This window comes from Callospermophilus lateralis, chromosome 11 (genome assembly GCF_048772815.1).
Source record: "Callospermophilus lateralis isolate mCalLat2 chromosome 11, mCalLat2.hap1, whole genome shotgun sequence".
Taxonomy (NCBI): domain Eukaryota; kingdom Metazoa; phylum Chordata; class Mammalia; order Rodentia; family Sciuridae; genus Callospermophilus; species Callospermophilus lateralis.
In genome coordinates, this window is record NC_135315.1 from 44,823,276 (window position 1) to 44,838,009 (window position 14,734).

The 14,734-nt window shown below is 45.4% G+C and overlaps 1 protein-coding gene across 1 annotated transcript in view; it reads right to left on the bottom strand.

Annotated features, from left to right (window-relative positions):
• The window catches only part of Pitpna (phosphatidylinositol transfer protein alpha), a 40,679-nt gene extending 27,366 nt beyond the window's left edge, over window positions 1-13,313 (bottom strand). Inside the window, exons 1-4 of the mRNA XM_076869776.1 lie at window positions 13,096-13,313; window positions 9,443-9,473; window positions 4,215-4,360; window positions 186-277 (exon numbers count right to left, since the gene is read on the bottom strand). Coding sequence (XP_076725891.1) covers window positions 186-277; window positions 4,215-4,360; window positions 9,443-9,473; window positions 13,096-13,115 — 289 coding nt within the window. The 5' untranslated portion in view covers window positions 13,116-13,313. The remainder of the gene's footprint in view (window positions 1-185; window positions 278-4,214; window positions 4,361-9,442; window positions 9,474-13,095) is intronic.
• Window positions 13,314-14,734: the final 1,421 nt, after the last annotated feature.

Genomic DNA, 14,734 nt, shown 5'->3' on the forward strand with positions numbered 1-14,734 from the left:
TCATTGACTGCCAGGTCATGCTGGACAACATTGACACTCACCCCCCAACTTCATCGTTTCACTGGTTAATCTGAGAAATGAAGGAGGGACACAAAGCCCTAATACACCCCCACCCCTGGGCCTATTGCCCAAGTCTTAATCCACCTTGGGGCCCAAATTCCAGCTTCTACCAAGACTGCACTCACCAGTTCTGCAATATGGGTAGGCATTCCATGCTTTTTCATGTATATTCAGTGCTCCCTCTGGGGCCAGCATTCGAACAAATGTGGGTACCTTGCTATAGTGAAATAAAAGGGGGTGATAAAGAGAAATGGAGGAGAGGAAAAAGAAGACAAAGGGCTTTTATATCACATTCTTCAGGTCACAGGATAAGCTTCTTCAATGGAGAGTCGACAAGCAAATTTCCATGAGATAAGCAGGTTTACTAGTGTATGTGAGAAGCATCTGCCAGACCCTGACACCCCAGCTTGATTGGCTACCAATACCACCCAAAACTTGCCCCAGCACCCACCAGGAAAACGACAGCATATGAAACCTTAGGCTAGCTGCTGTGGTTTATCAGCCATTACATTCCACAGTTTTCCATTACACATTTTTTACTGCTCCAGGGCATTGTTCTATACTTAGGTGTAAGGATAAGATACAAAGGAGATACATCCACATGTATACTACCTGTGTTGGTCTGAACCTACCAGTCTAGGTTAATGGGTCAGGGTGACTAGCTGACTAATTTAAGAATATGATATCCAAGATAATCTAGTCTATTTTATAAGCTTTTTAAAATTTTTTGGTACTGGGGATTGAACTCAGGGGCGCTCAACCACTGAGTCTTATTCCCTGCCCTATTTTGTATTTTACTTAGATACAGGGTCTCACTGAGTTGCTTAGTGCCTTGCTTTTGCTGAGGCTGGCTTTGAACTCAAAATTCTCCTGCCTCAGCCTCCCAAACTGCTGGATTATAGGCATGTGCCATAGTGGCCAGAGATTATTTTGTAAGTTTTTATTTTTCCTTTTTTTCAGTATTGAACCCAGGAGTGTTCTACCACTGAGTTATATCCCCAGCCCTTTTTTATTTTGAGTATTGTTAAGTTGCCAAGGCTGGTCTCAAACTTGAGATTCTCCTGCCTCAGCCTCCTGAATCACTGGATTACAGACATGTGCTACCATTTGCAGTTTAGTTTTGTAAGCTCCAAGAGGACAGGAGGGTCTCAGGGTTTTCTACCTCCCAAGACAAATATCTTCTATTCAATTTTCCTTTCAGGATGCAGAACATGAACTCAAATTTTGTTTTATAAAAAGGCACACGTATTCCTTTCTTCCTTTCTTGGTTTTTAAATGCTCATCTATAAAGTCTTCAATAGGCTCTTGCAATCTCATCAAATTTAGTGGCTTAGGCCCAAAAGAGAGATCTCCCCCAATAGAGCATTACATCAGAGCAAACCTCTGAGATTCACCCACGCACTGCCACATTCATTCAGGAGACACTTCTCTGTCCCAGGCACCAGGATATACACAGAAACCAAACAGTCCAGAGGAAAGTATAATTAACCAGCCAAATGACAACACTGAAAGTATGTGTTCTAATGAAGTGAGCACAGGGTTGAGGAGGGTGGTGAGCAGAGCACTATATGAACATGGCAGGGAACATATGAGAACCCAGTCAGGATGTACAGGAAATTCAGGATGATAAGGACACATGGAATAGGGACTGTATAGGACCAAGCTGGACAAACAGATGGGAGTAGGGTGGGAAAGGCTGAGAGAAGGAAGTTCAGAGAAGCAGACATGAGGTATGAGACCAGGAGTGCAAGGAAACGCACAGCGTCCAGGTCATAACAGATTCTGTAAGTTATGTCAGGAATATAGACTTCATTCCGAGGGCAAAGGGAAAACACTTATAGCTTTCAGGCTACAGAGTGACAGATATTCCAGGCAGAGCATTCATAGCTATGCAGAGAACTGGAAGGCAAGGAGATCAGTTGAGAGTTGCTGAAGTCATCCAGGTCAGACACAAAGGAAAGAAATGGACGTGTTAGAGATGGTAAGGAGAGAGAGTCAAGAGAAGCTGATTTGCTAGGAAGTCTTTTGTCCTCATGAGGACAGATGGCAAAGGCAGTCATTGTGGGCCTCACCCCCTACCCAACAGTTGGCTATCTTGGTATTAAGGAAAGAAAAGAGGTAGCAGCTCAACATCTATTCTCTCCCCTTAAGGAAGATGGTATGACATGGTTCACAATCCTTATGTACATACAACCCCAACTCCCCGCCACTTCAGCTGCACCACTGAGTCCTGAGGAACCAACTGGTCTCTTCTGCTTCAAATACCAACCTCCTCATCTCTTTTCAAAGTCCTCTTTAAAAAATACAAATAGACTCTGAGGAAGGCACATTCTTTTGTTTAAAACAAACTTTTTTGGGTAGTTATAGATGGACAGAATCCCTTTATTTTATTTATTTTTATGTGGTGCTAAGAATCGAATCCAGTGTACCTCACACATGCTAGGCAAGTGCTCTGCCAATGAGCTACAGCCCCAGCCCAGGAAGGCATATCTTTTTTTTTTTTTTTTTAATATTTTTTAGTTGTTGATGGACCTTTATTTTATTTGCTTATTTATATGTGTTGCTAGGAATCGAACCCAGTACCTCACACATATGAGGCAAGCACTCTACCACTGAGATACAACTCCAGCCCCAGGAAGGTGTATCTTGACAGCATTATTTTAACGACTGTCAATTCCTCAGTAAGGTCTAGTTGGCAGTCAACATCAACTGAGAGTTCGGATGGAGGACTGGAGGACGAAGGGTGCAGCAAGAAGGAAGGGAAGTATGGCATCTCTCACTGCATTGCTCTCCTCCTGCTCCAGCCCTGCAGAATCCTGCATTCCTCTGGGTTAATACTGTTCCAGTGTCAGAGCAGCAGATACAGAAAATCAAGGATTTTTACCAAATGAAAATGAAAATAATGTCAGTTCTATTTAGTGACTAGGAATTAAGATTTAGGTTTAAGATGCAACACAATATAAACATACTTAATGTCACTGAACTGAATTCAAAATGGTGGATTTTATGTTATGCATACTTTACCATGATTAAGTTTTTAAAAATTCATGTTTATTTTTCCAGTTCTGGATGGTTTCTAAATAAGCGTGGAGGCTGGGTTGTAGCTCAGTGGTAAAGCACTTGCCTAGTACGTAAAGCATGGAGTTCAACCCTCAATACCACATAAAATTAAGTAAATAAAATAGAGGCCCATTGACAACTAAAAAAAATATTAAAAAAAGAAGAGTTTGGTTTGATTTTCATTCGAGCTGGTATATGTTTACTATTATTTGCAGTCCCCTTTGGACTGGCTCACAGTTTACTAAAATATTTCCTTTTTGGTTAGGGATTCAGCAAATTTTTGTGAATTTGTATGGATTTATATGGATTCTGGATACACAAATCAGTTCAAGTGTCATTAAAAATATGTATGCCTTTGATTGAAAAAGAAATTCCAAAATTTCTCTGGCAGCTGATTTCACAATACCAGAATTTAAAACACTACTTGACCAAGCAATTATATTTTTAGGAACACTTACTATAGGATGACACACACACAAGTATATCCAAAAAGATTTATGAAGAAGTTTTACTGGAGTATGCAGATGTCTGGAAATGACTATAAATATAACTACTTCTCCAAGAGAGGATTGGTTAAACAACTTACAGCACATCTGTACAATGTGATATTAGGAATACTATGTGTACTTTAAAAAAATGAGGCAGAATATGCTGATAGTGAAAGGCAATTATAACACATAACAGAAGAGCAAAGAACAGAACAGTATGTAGAGTACAATTTTATCTATGTAAAATAACAAAGGAAACACTATTTTAACCAACTGTCAATTCCTTGGTAAGGACTAGTTGTCTGAGAGTCTGGATGGAGGACTGGAGGACAATGGAGGGCTATTCTCACAGACGACAGAAGGGCCCACAATAAACCAAACACTCACCTCTCGGGGACAGGGAGCCTGGTTAGGTAAGTATAAACTTTTTTTTAATTAACAGAAATCTTTAAATAAACTAATGAGTACCACCTATGCCCACTCTCACATGTGAAGCAAACTTGAACAAACAGCTAATAAATTGGAAACCGCGCTCCCTCTCCAATTAACCATTACCATCATTTCTAAACCGGGCCACCTTTCTGCCCTGCTGCTGTGGTCACATACCTCTGTAGGTGGTAGATCTTGTGGGTGTACTGGCCTTTCTCACCATCCTTCTCATAAGGTTCATTCACCAGGACCTCCACGCCTTCACCACCTCCAGTTTCATTTTTGCTGGCCTCGGCCACAGAATACAGCTGCCCCACTTGATACTAAAGGAACAGAGAGACAGGCATTATTCTCAATAGTTACACATGGTGTAGCTGCTGGTAACTGTCAAAGTAGCCCTGGGGGCCCCTCATCCAGGAGCTTATCCTGGAGTTTCACACCAGGCCTTACCTACATCTACCCAGATCAACTGAGAATGCTATTCCATGGCCTCTCTTCAGCCATCATATGTGTTTAATCTCATCCTTCCCATTTCTCACTATCCATTGGGCTTAAAGAGGCAGAGGAATGTTGTTAATTTTATATCACTATCCAGAAAACAGATTTTGGAGTCCAAGGTAGCTTACTCTGAACCTGTCTCTGGTATTAAGACCCCAAAATAGGATCTGGGTCAGTTGCTAGAAATTTCTTTATCCCATTCATTTTAACAGATCCTGAGACATGACTTCTTGTCAAAGAAGGATGCCCAGTGCTCTCAAATGACAACCTTTGCTATAAAACTGGCTCACCTACTTGCTTTATCTCCAGTGTTGAGGCCCTCACCCTGATAGGAGATCAAAGAATAGTCTTTCAGACAACCAAACCTCCCAAGGCTTTGCAAATTCCATGTGGGGCTGAAGCAAGTATTCCTGCTTCCCTTGCTAGATGGTACAGATTCCTTCCCCAGTCTGTGCTGGCTGGCCGCCTACTCTGGGTTGGCAGTTACTAGATGGCAAAAGCCTGCTTTTCCTTTATTTGGGTCACATGCCACCCTATCAAGTCACCAGTCAAGATCACTGGCCTCTTCTAACCCCCACAAGACAGCTTGGTGTTTGGGCCAATGACCTGGGCAATGCCCAGACCCAACCCTTCTGCCCATTTCTCTCTGAAGTAAGCTGTCTCAAGGAAAAAATACAGTGAAGAGAGAATGTACAGCAACAGATGATGCAGGAAGTTACACCTATACCAAAGGATTTGTCTTCCCCATCACTGCCAGTGCTAACCAGGCACAACGTTTTAGGTAGGATGAGGAAAAGAAAAATAAGTACTTGACTGCCCAATATGTTGTTGGGTGGAGATTAAGGTTTCCCTCATCTAAACTCTCTACTCTCGCTTCCCAAACTCCTGGTATTCATAGGGGTAAAAAACAAGGTTTTTTTTTTTTTCTCTTTGAGATTAAAACTCTGTTGTACCTCTGGGCATGTGCCACTGTCACCACTACTGGCAAGAGCAAGATGCAGTGACTTCCAGGGCAGCTTCACCTCACACTTGGAAGCCTGATCTACAACAGCTTCCTAAGCACAACAGGAGCAAAGTCTGGAAGGCAAAACAGCAGACCAGAACAATTCACTTTTCTTTTCTTTTCTTTTTTTTTTTTTTTAAAGGGGAAGGAGGATTTTGTGATGAGACTTGATACAAGGATTCTTTAGCTGTAGAGGAGTGAATGTTATTTTTTTTTTTTTAAGAGAGAGTGAGAGAGGGAGAGAGAGAGAGAATTTTTTTAATATTTATGTTTTAGTTCTCGGCGGACACAACATCTTTGTTTGTATGTGGTGCTGAGGATCGAACCCGGGTCGCACGCATGCCAGGCGAGCGCGCTACCACTTGAGCCACATCCCCAGCCCCGACAATTCACTTTTCACCACAGAGCTCAAAGAGCCCTAATTTCCAAAGCAAAAACCTAGCACAAAATGCCAAAGAAAGACCCAGGCAAGTGATCAAGGCTCAGTTAATCCCATAAAGAGGAACATTTGGGTGACAGCCAGTCACCTTGACCCTGTAAATCCTAAGCAACATCAGTGCTGCCTCAATGCCCCCAGAGAACCCTAAATTGTTCCTGTGCCTTTCCAGTTCCACTACCTAACTAAGGCACACAAAAAATCCCTATCAAGAGGGTCAGAGTCTGACTGAGCCAATGTTTCCTAAGAAGGAGCAAGGAACCCTGTTTCAGAGCAGGACATCTAACCACTAACTGGGAATCCTACAGGGCAGGCTGGGGAGAGGGCCTAGAGGAGTGGATGGGATTGCCAGCTAGTGCTGCTACTTGGGGAGGGGGACCCCAGGCAGACTAATTGTCTTCAATGGGTTTCTTTTCAGTCGCAGGAATCAGAGGGCAGGCTGTAAGAGGATCAGCCTGTTGGCTGGCATCTTCCCCCTTTAATCTCTCTTGATATTCTGATCCTTTAATCCCATGAGACACATGAAGGCAGTTTTGCTAATCCAAAGGGGAAAGTAAGACCAGCCTGAACAGGTTATACAGTGAGGGACACTCTTCATGTCAAGAGGGTTCCCTTTGACATAGTTGCTCTGAACACCTGGGAAAGCTGCCAGATTCAGATTGAGTGATGGCAGAGGTTGCTGTCAGACCATTAAATCAGATAAGGAACTCCAAAGAGACCATAGTCCTCAGCCTAGGACAATGCTCCCCTAATCTTGAGATGTGTTCTCTTGTCCCAAAGAACTAAGACACTCCATCACTTTAACAATCTGGGAGTGGGAGCCCAGGAAGATATTGTGGGTAGGTCAGAAATACTGAAACAGTACAGCTATTGGTTCCACCCACATGGCCCTCTAGTATCAGGTACCACAGGGGGACACTGCCATGAAATCTGGAAACAAGAAGTAAAGCAGTCCTGCCCAAGGTGGGCTGGCCTAAGTCAGGAACCACTTATGGACATACCCATGTCAAATAGCCAAGGTTTTCTTGCTGTGATGCAGGATGTCTAGAAACCCTGGGCAATGTGAGTCCAAAGAGACTAGCTAGCCAGAAGCTAATTCTTCCCCCAAATATTGATTCAAACCATCAGGATGTTTATAAAACATGACCTTCTCTTTTCTTTTTTGTCTTTTCCTCCCAAATCAGAAGCTGCAAGGGCCTCAAGTCCTGGCCTCCAGTTTAGGAAGTGAATCCACCAGTCACATGATACTGGGCTATTCCCATGGGAACCATGAGTCAGGATGGAGTTATTGACAAATACTCAGAGTCAATCTGTATTATTCTTCTTCAACTCCCCATTCAAGCATCTTCTGATCTTCTGGAACTAAGATTCAAGCCATCAAAAGAACAGCTTCAACCCTACCAGGCCACAAGCTGCTTTCTTGTCAGGTGACAAGAAACAGGCCAGCCATCACCACACAGAGAAATTAATCTTAGCCAGTACATACTTCCCAAGCTTTTGCTTAGAGTTTAGGCTCTGACTTATCTCACCCTGCTCCACCACTTCCTCAAGCCTGCAAAAAGAACACCACAAACTAAAAACTGCCAGTGTGGATGCTCTCAACATAAGAGTTCCTCTATCCCTCTGCTTTCAGCTCCACCATTAATAATCAGAGTTCTGGGGGCTAGGATTGTGGCTCAGCGGTAGAGCGCTCGCCTAGCACAGGCGGGACCCGGGTTTGATCCTTGGCACACATAAAAATAAAGGCATTGTGTTGTGTCCATCTATACCTTAAAAATAAATAAATAAATAAATATTTTTTTTTTAAAAATCAGAGTTCTGGAACCTCCAATCTTACTACAGAACAGCAGAGAGATGTTCTTGAAAGTTCCTTGGTTTACAGCACTTCTCAAAGACATTTTCGCCCTTCAGTCCATCAAGAAACTCCCTCTAAAAAGTTTCTGTAGAGACTTTACTCTAAAGAAATCCCAAGTTCTTGGGAGACAGCTTCCTAAATAAGGGATGGGATGATCCTATACAGCAGAGAGGAAGTCACTGGATCCCTCCTAAATTTCAGAGCAAGGGACATGCTAGGCCTTCCTGCTTAGCCTTTCAGTATGGAAAATTTATCACTTGGTTCTTTTAATAAAGATAACAAGGCCCTAAAAGGAGTTAAATTAACCCCCCTTCCCAAAGTCAAGCCCTGTCAGCTTAGTACCTGGTTCCCAGTCCACCATTTCTCTTTCTTTCTCCCTCTCTCCCTCCCCACACCCCCATTCCTCCTCCCTCACTCCCTCTTTTTTTCTTTTTTCTTTGGGGGTAGGGTCTCGCCATGTTGCTCAGGCTAGCCCTGAACTTTGGGGCTCAAGTGATCTTCCTGCCTCAGCATCCTAAACAGTTGGGACTACAGGCACGCACCAACACACCTAGCTTAGTCCCAGCTTAGTCTCATTTCTCAGACTTCTCAGAGCCCCCAGCTCATGTTCAAGCTTGCTTCTGTCCCCATTTCCCTGGTTTCCACAGTTCTTATAAGACATGCAAGTCCACCACTACAGACAATCCTCTAGGAGGCCAATGCCTGCTCACCCCTCTTAAAGGGTCAATTAGCTCGAATATCTGTCTCATCTAAAGTGCTGCAGGCTCTGCTGGCCTAACTTCAAAGATCCAGTTCCTACTTGGAAAAGAGTAGAAGTTATCACAGGAGCTCACGCTGGCACTACAGCCCATCGACTGAGGGCAACATATTGGCTGACAAACTTCACCCAAACTCAAGTTTCACTGGAAGCCAGGGTGGGGCCTATGGATTCAGAGGAAGCAAAGAACAAGGCTGAGCCAGGAGAAAAGAATGGAGGAAGTTCACAGAAAGGGTGGATCAAGGGAGGCTCTGTGACAGCTTTCTGCTATCTAAGAGAGGAGCTCTGAGTCAGCATGGCCTATGAACCTTCTTGTGGCAATGCTGCTGCCAGATCTGCACACACCGGGACATGAGACCCAAGAACCATAAAAGGACAGAGGGTAAGCCAAGCCCATGTCACTCTCTGCCCGCCATAAAAGGAGGATTCTGTCTTGGTCTTTCTAGCAGTCACCTTGCATGGCAAGGGAGGGCCTCAGAGATTTCCTGCTCTGCTGGTTTGTTGCATAACCAGAGAGAGCCATGCACACTTTCCAGTCGAGTCATGGAGGTCCCAGAGATGTATACACCTAACCCAATCATAATGTCCCAGACAGGCACAGTCCCAGCGGGTAAAAAGGGCTGGTATTCAAAGTACAACAGCTTGAGGCAGGTTGTACAAAGTTGCCCAGCTGCACCAACCAAGTGTTTTCCTTCAACTGAAAGCAGCACCAGAAAAATTCACATTGAACCCTGATTATTTCTATGTTAGAACAAATATGCAAACTACATAAAGAGTATGACCACTCCTAGTTCAACTGAGTCAACAGTCACAAAAACTTATGCACAACTATATGCAAGAAAGAAAAAGGACTTACCTCATCTACAGACACAGGCAGGATGACTCGACTACAAGAGAAGGAAAAAGAATGTCAACTTCAGGCTCTGAAACCTTCCACAGGCTCTTAAAGCATCATGTTAGAACAGTATTCAACATTTTGTTGCATGACACTATATTCATTGACAAAAATCCAGCAGGAAATAGGACCCTCTGTGTCTCTCTGACATTCCATTTAGAACCCTGTGATTCAATGCAAACCTGAATCCCCACCAGCTACTTCCTAGGCCTCTGACTCACATTTAAAGCTGTCTTCTTCTCCTTCTTCCTCACCCATCCTATCTCCCCTGAGTGTAGTAAAACAGAGATGTTAACACAAAAGGACCCAACATGATTAAGATTCAGACCCAAAGAATCAGGTTCTGGGGGTCTGCATCTCTGTGGACCCAACAACAGCCCTTAAGGTAAAGGATGGGAAAGGGCCAAGTTCCTTGGAGATTCAATCACCCTAAGAGTATATATACTAACCACCTCTGCTCTGGAACAGATACTACAATACAAACAACCACCAAAGAGGATGTCCACCCTGACCTCCAGAAGCTGTCCAAATACACCCCATTGATCACTTTCTTCTTCTCCATTTCAATGACCACCAATTGTTGGAAGTATAAGCAATAACCAAATGGAGAAGCCATAGCCAGCAAGGCCTCTTGAGGGACAAAACTCCACAGAGGTGAAAAGACTAGTGACACTTCTCTAGGTGGCTTGCATTTGTAATGCAAATCAATGGCCAATCACCAGTTCAGTGCTACAAGTTAATAGAGTTAAGAGAAAAAGCCTTGGATGTGTCCTCTAAGTCAAGTTAGTTTTGAAGCTTAGATTTTCAGTCCTTAGAGCCTTGCTGGAACCCGCTGGGCCCTTCTGCTTCTTGTATGCTTGCTTGGTGAAGCATGAGCTGCTATGTCCTCCTTCCTATGCAGTGGGTTCAAACAAGTTTTCTTGCTCCAGGCTGGTAAACAGCTTACTATTTATTTCCTAGTTGCAAAAAGGTCCCCCAGGAAGCAAGAAGCACAGAGGTGTCAGAGGAAGAAGCACACAGAGGGGTTGGAGGAAATCATCACAATAAAGGCCAAGCAGAAAAGTAACAAGAAAAACACAATGGGCTCCAAGTCTTTGCTGCCTTCCTCCAGACCTACTCAAATAACATATAAATTCTCCAGTTTACTGGATGCTACCTCTAATGCACTCCTCCCGTTCAAGAAAGCCGATGGTGCAGAAAAATACCCCCAAGTTGGAGGCCAGAATTTCTGCACCCTTGGAAGAAACTTCCTAGAAAATAATGCATCTTTTATCTTCAAGAACACAGCAAAAATCACGTCCAAGAATTTGCAGAAATCAAATTATGGAGAATCCTGTTAGAGGAAGTGTCACAAAAATCAACAGGGACAACCTTCAGACCCAAGTCTCCCCACAAAAGACACTGGTATCAGCCAATTCCTAAAAGATGCTCTAAGGCTGCTTTCATTACATCTGCACTCCAGACATTTCTCCTGTGCTCCTTAGGAACAAAACCACTTTAGCAGCAATAGAGTACAACTCTAAAAGACAGGGCCACAGAGGCACACTGGCTGAGACTGGAGATATGCTCACTATAGTGTGACCTTCACTCGCACTGTTCCGGAGCTGCAGCGCTGCAGACATAGCCAAATATCTCCGATGGCCCCCTCCTGCCCTGTCCCCTGCCCAGGGAAACATACCCAGGGCACAAGTCAAGCAGGAAGGAAACACAGGCGGCTCTGCATCCCGGCACCTTGGGCCTTTCCCTGGCAGGCATCAAGGAGAGGAGAACAAAGAATGGGCAAAGAGTGCCTCCCTTCAAAACTCACTCAGATCTCTTCTAAAAGACCCTTCTTTCCCCTGCCTGACGTTCTTTTCAAAACTACAGTTTTCTACAGATTCTAGGAATAGGAAGGAGGATCAGAAAAATGGGAAAAGCCTGTTCATTTAGACACACATTAAAATACACCATATTCTCTTTCTTGGAGAAACTTGACATCCTACCACCTAAACCTCTGAGTTTCTGGCTGCATAACATCAGATGGGGTGTCAAGAAATTGAGGTGACAGGACCTCCAAATAATGCTCTTCACATGAGGTGTCAAATCGGGATGACACCTGGATCTCTTCTTTCTTTGTTATCCAAACTCCACACTACATCCTAAACACCTCCAAGAAGCAAGCCAGGAAGAGATGGACAAAGTGCCTTCACTTAAAAGTGGGAAGCCCTCCATACACCTGCTTGGCTCACAAGAGTTTTATGGGTTTCATTCTACTGGGACATCTCCCACTTCTGAATTTCTGGGGCTTTTAGCCCAATGTTGCCTACTTGCCCTCCTTCCAGGGAAGCACAGTTTCACTGAAATTTCTACACACATACACACATCTAATCTCCCATTTGGGGAAAGGGTGTCCTGTGATGTTTACTTGGAACCATGAATTTCAGGGATGTATTTGAAAGATTAAACAATCCAGACATCCCCACCTCCAATCTCCTGCAACACTTGCCAAAAGTCACCAATTTCTCATCCCAATGCATTACTTAAAAATTCCTTCACCCTTCCATGTTACTCCTCAACTAAAGGCTTTATGGAAACAGACTTGATAACTCAAAGAAATTTCCCATCCCTTAGCACCAAGACTGAGAATCTCCTAGAGAAAGACTTCCCCTGCTCTGGACCCTACCACCTCCAACTCACAAACATACTCTCTGGGCTATCTATGCTTATAATTTTCTGGCCATCTTCCATCACCATAACTCCCTCATATTACTTTGGATACTGCCCAAATATATTCTGAACTCCTCACTCAAGTGTTCCCAAGTTCAACACAGGCATCTCAAGCTTTTCCCAGTGTCTCCTCTTCTGCATTTACCACTTGGGCACCGTGTCATTCTGGCCTCCAGATCTCAGCCCCCTCTGTTCTGTTCTATCTCCCTTCCCCTGTCACCCAAGCCTGGCCCTGATCTCCTAGACCTCTGGGTCCATTTATTACAATCCTTCCCCTAGAGTCAAGGTGGCCACTCTACATACTCCAGGTTCCATCTCAGCACTCCTCTTCATCATTTCAACTCCCTTCCAAGAGCTGTCATATCTGATCTTCCCTGCCCCTTACTGCTCAGCCCTCCCCACCTCGGGCTAGCTCACCAGCTCTGCCTGCCCTTGTCCCACTGTTCCTTGGTCCCTGAGACAACTCCTCCATCTCCCGCAGGTCCCCTCAGCCCCTTCCACAGTTCCAGCTGGTTCCTTCAACGCTTCAGCCCCCGCTGTAGGACCACCCCAGGTCTCATCCAGTGCTCTGGATTCCCTCGACCTCTCCTCATGCCCTGCCGGTTCTCACTGTCCCTTTGACCCCACTTCAGGCCCTGTCCGGCCCTCATTGTCCCCTTGGACTCTCCTCAGGCCTATTCAGTCCTCACTGGCCCTTGGGCCCCACCTCAGGTACTGTCCAGCTCTCTTTAGCCCCTGTGGCCCCACCTCAGGCCCCGTCCGACCCTTAAGGTCCCCTGCGCCCCTGCTGGGCCGACCAACAGCCCATTCCGCGCTCTCCATCCTCTCCACCGGGCCATCAGCCCCCTTGGTCGTCATCTCCGACCCTCCCTTCCTCCTTGCTTCCGCACCGCGGGCCGGTCACTCACTACTCCTTGAGCAGCACCATGTCGCTCCGCGGCTCGGCGGCTGTCCGCTGCCCGCCCGGCTTCCCGCCCGCTTCCCGGCGGCCGCTCTCCCCGTGGCGGCCCGGCCCGGCTGCCTGTGCGCTTTCGTCGTGGTCCGCTGGGTCCCCACCGCTCTTGCTGAGGCCGCCGCGCCGGCTCCTGCAGCCCTGGCCTCGCCGCCTCCCGCGCCGCTGCCGACGCCGCCCGGAGCTCCGGTTCCGCAGCGCCGCGCGGGGGCGGGGCGTCTCTGCGGCAACCAGAGCGTCACACGCAGAGGTGCGCGCTGACCTCAGCGGGAAGGCGGGACCTCCCCGGCCCGGCCCTCTCTCCTTAAATGGGCAGTGGCGTCAGCGTAGGCATCCGAGGTGGACCCGGGCGTGCCCTAGACCCGGGTAGTAGGCAGGGCCGATGTTCAGGTGTCCCGCAGGGTGTCCAGTGTGAGTTTTGTGCTGCAGGAACGAAGGTACCTGTGTGATGGAGCGTCCTGGTGCGTGGGCTGAGACCCAGGAAAAAGTTGTGGCAAAGAAAAAAAGGAAAGAAAGAATGTAGGGGGGCTGGGGTTGTGGCTCAGCGGTAAAGTTCTCACCTAGCTCAAATGAGAAATTATACCCCAATGACTCAAATGTATGAATTGCCAAGATCATTGTAATGTCATGTGTAGCTAATTAAAAAAATAAATAAATAAATAAAAAGTTCTCACCTAGCTTGTGCGAGGCCCTGGATTTGATCCTTAGCGCCACATACAAATAAATAAAATAAAGGTATTGTGTCCAACTAAAACTAAAAAATAAATATTAAAAAAGTCTCATTTAAAGAAAGAAAGAAAGAATGTAGGGCTCTGGGTCTGCTCAGTGGTAGAAAGCTTGCCTTGCATTCAGGAAGCCATGGGTTCATGCCCAACACTGAAAAAAAAAAAAGAAATTACATAATAACCTAATATGTGGGCAAGTTTCACTAAGTATTTGACTTTTCACAACAACTCTACCAGAAAGATACTGTTATTGTCCCCATTTACAGGTGAGAAGGAGTTAAGAGATTTGCTTAAGTCTGCAACTTATATGGGATGGAGCTGATTTTAACCCAGCAGTTATTGTGTCACATCATCCATTCTATAAATATTTGCAGAGTGCTGTCTGTGTTTTGTTTTGTTTGGTTTGGTTTGGTACTGGGGATTGAACCCAAGGGCACTTTACCAGTGAGCCACATCTCCAGGGTTTTTCTAATTTTTTGTTTTGAGACAGAGTCTTGCTAAATTCCTTAGGGCCTTGCTAATCTGCTGAAGCTGGCCTCAAATTTGTGATCCTCCTGCCTCAGCCTCCCCGAGTTGCTGAATTGCTGGGATTACAGGTGGGCCAGCAAGTCTGTGCTTTTGTTGAGAGGGTGAACAGGTAGACACCATTCAGCCCTTAGGGAACTCAAGGTCAAAAGGAGGGTGAATAGGCAATGGCTGGAAGTGACAGAATCAGGTGATTAGAATGAAGAGAGTTGTGAGAGGTGTGAGGATTTCTAGCAAGAACACATTCCCTTGGAGGGGCACCTAATTCAGTGTGAGGGGTGCATTCAGAGAAGGCATCCAGGAGAAAGAGATCTAAACTAAGATCTTGAAGGGGCCAGCGAAAGA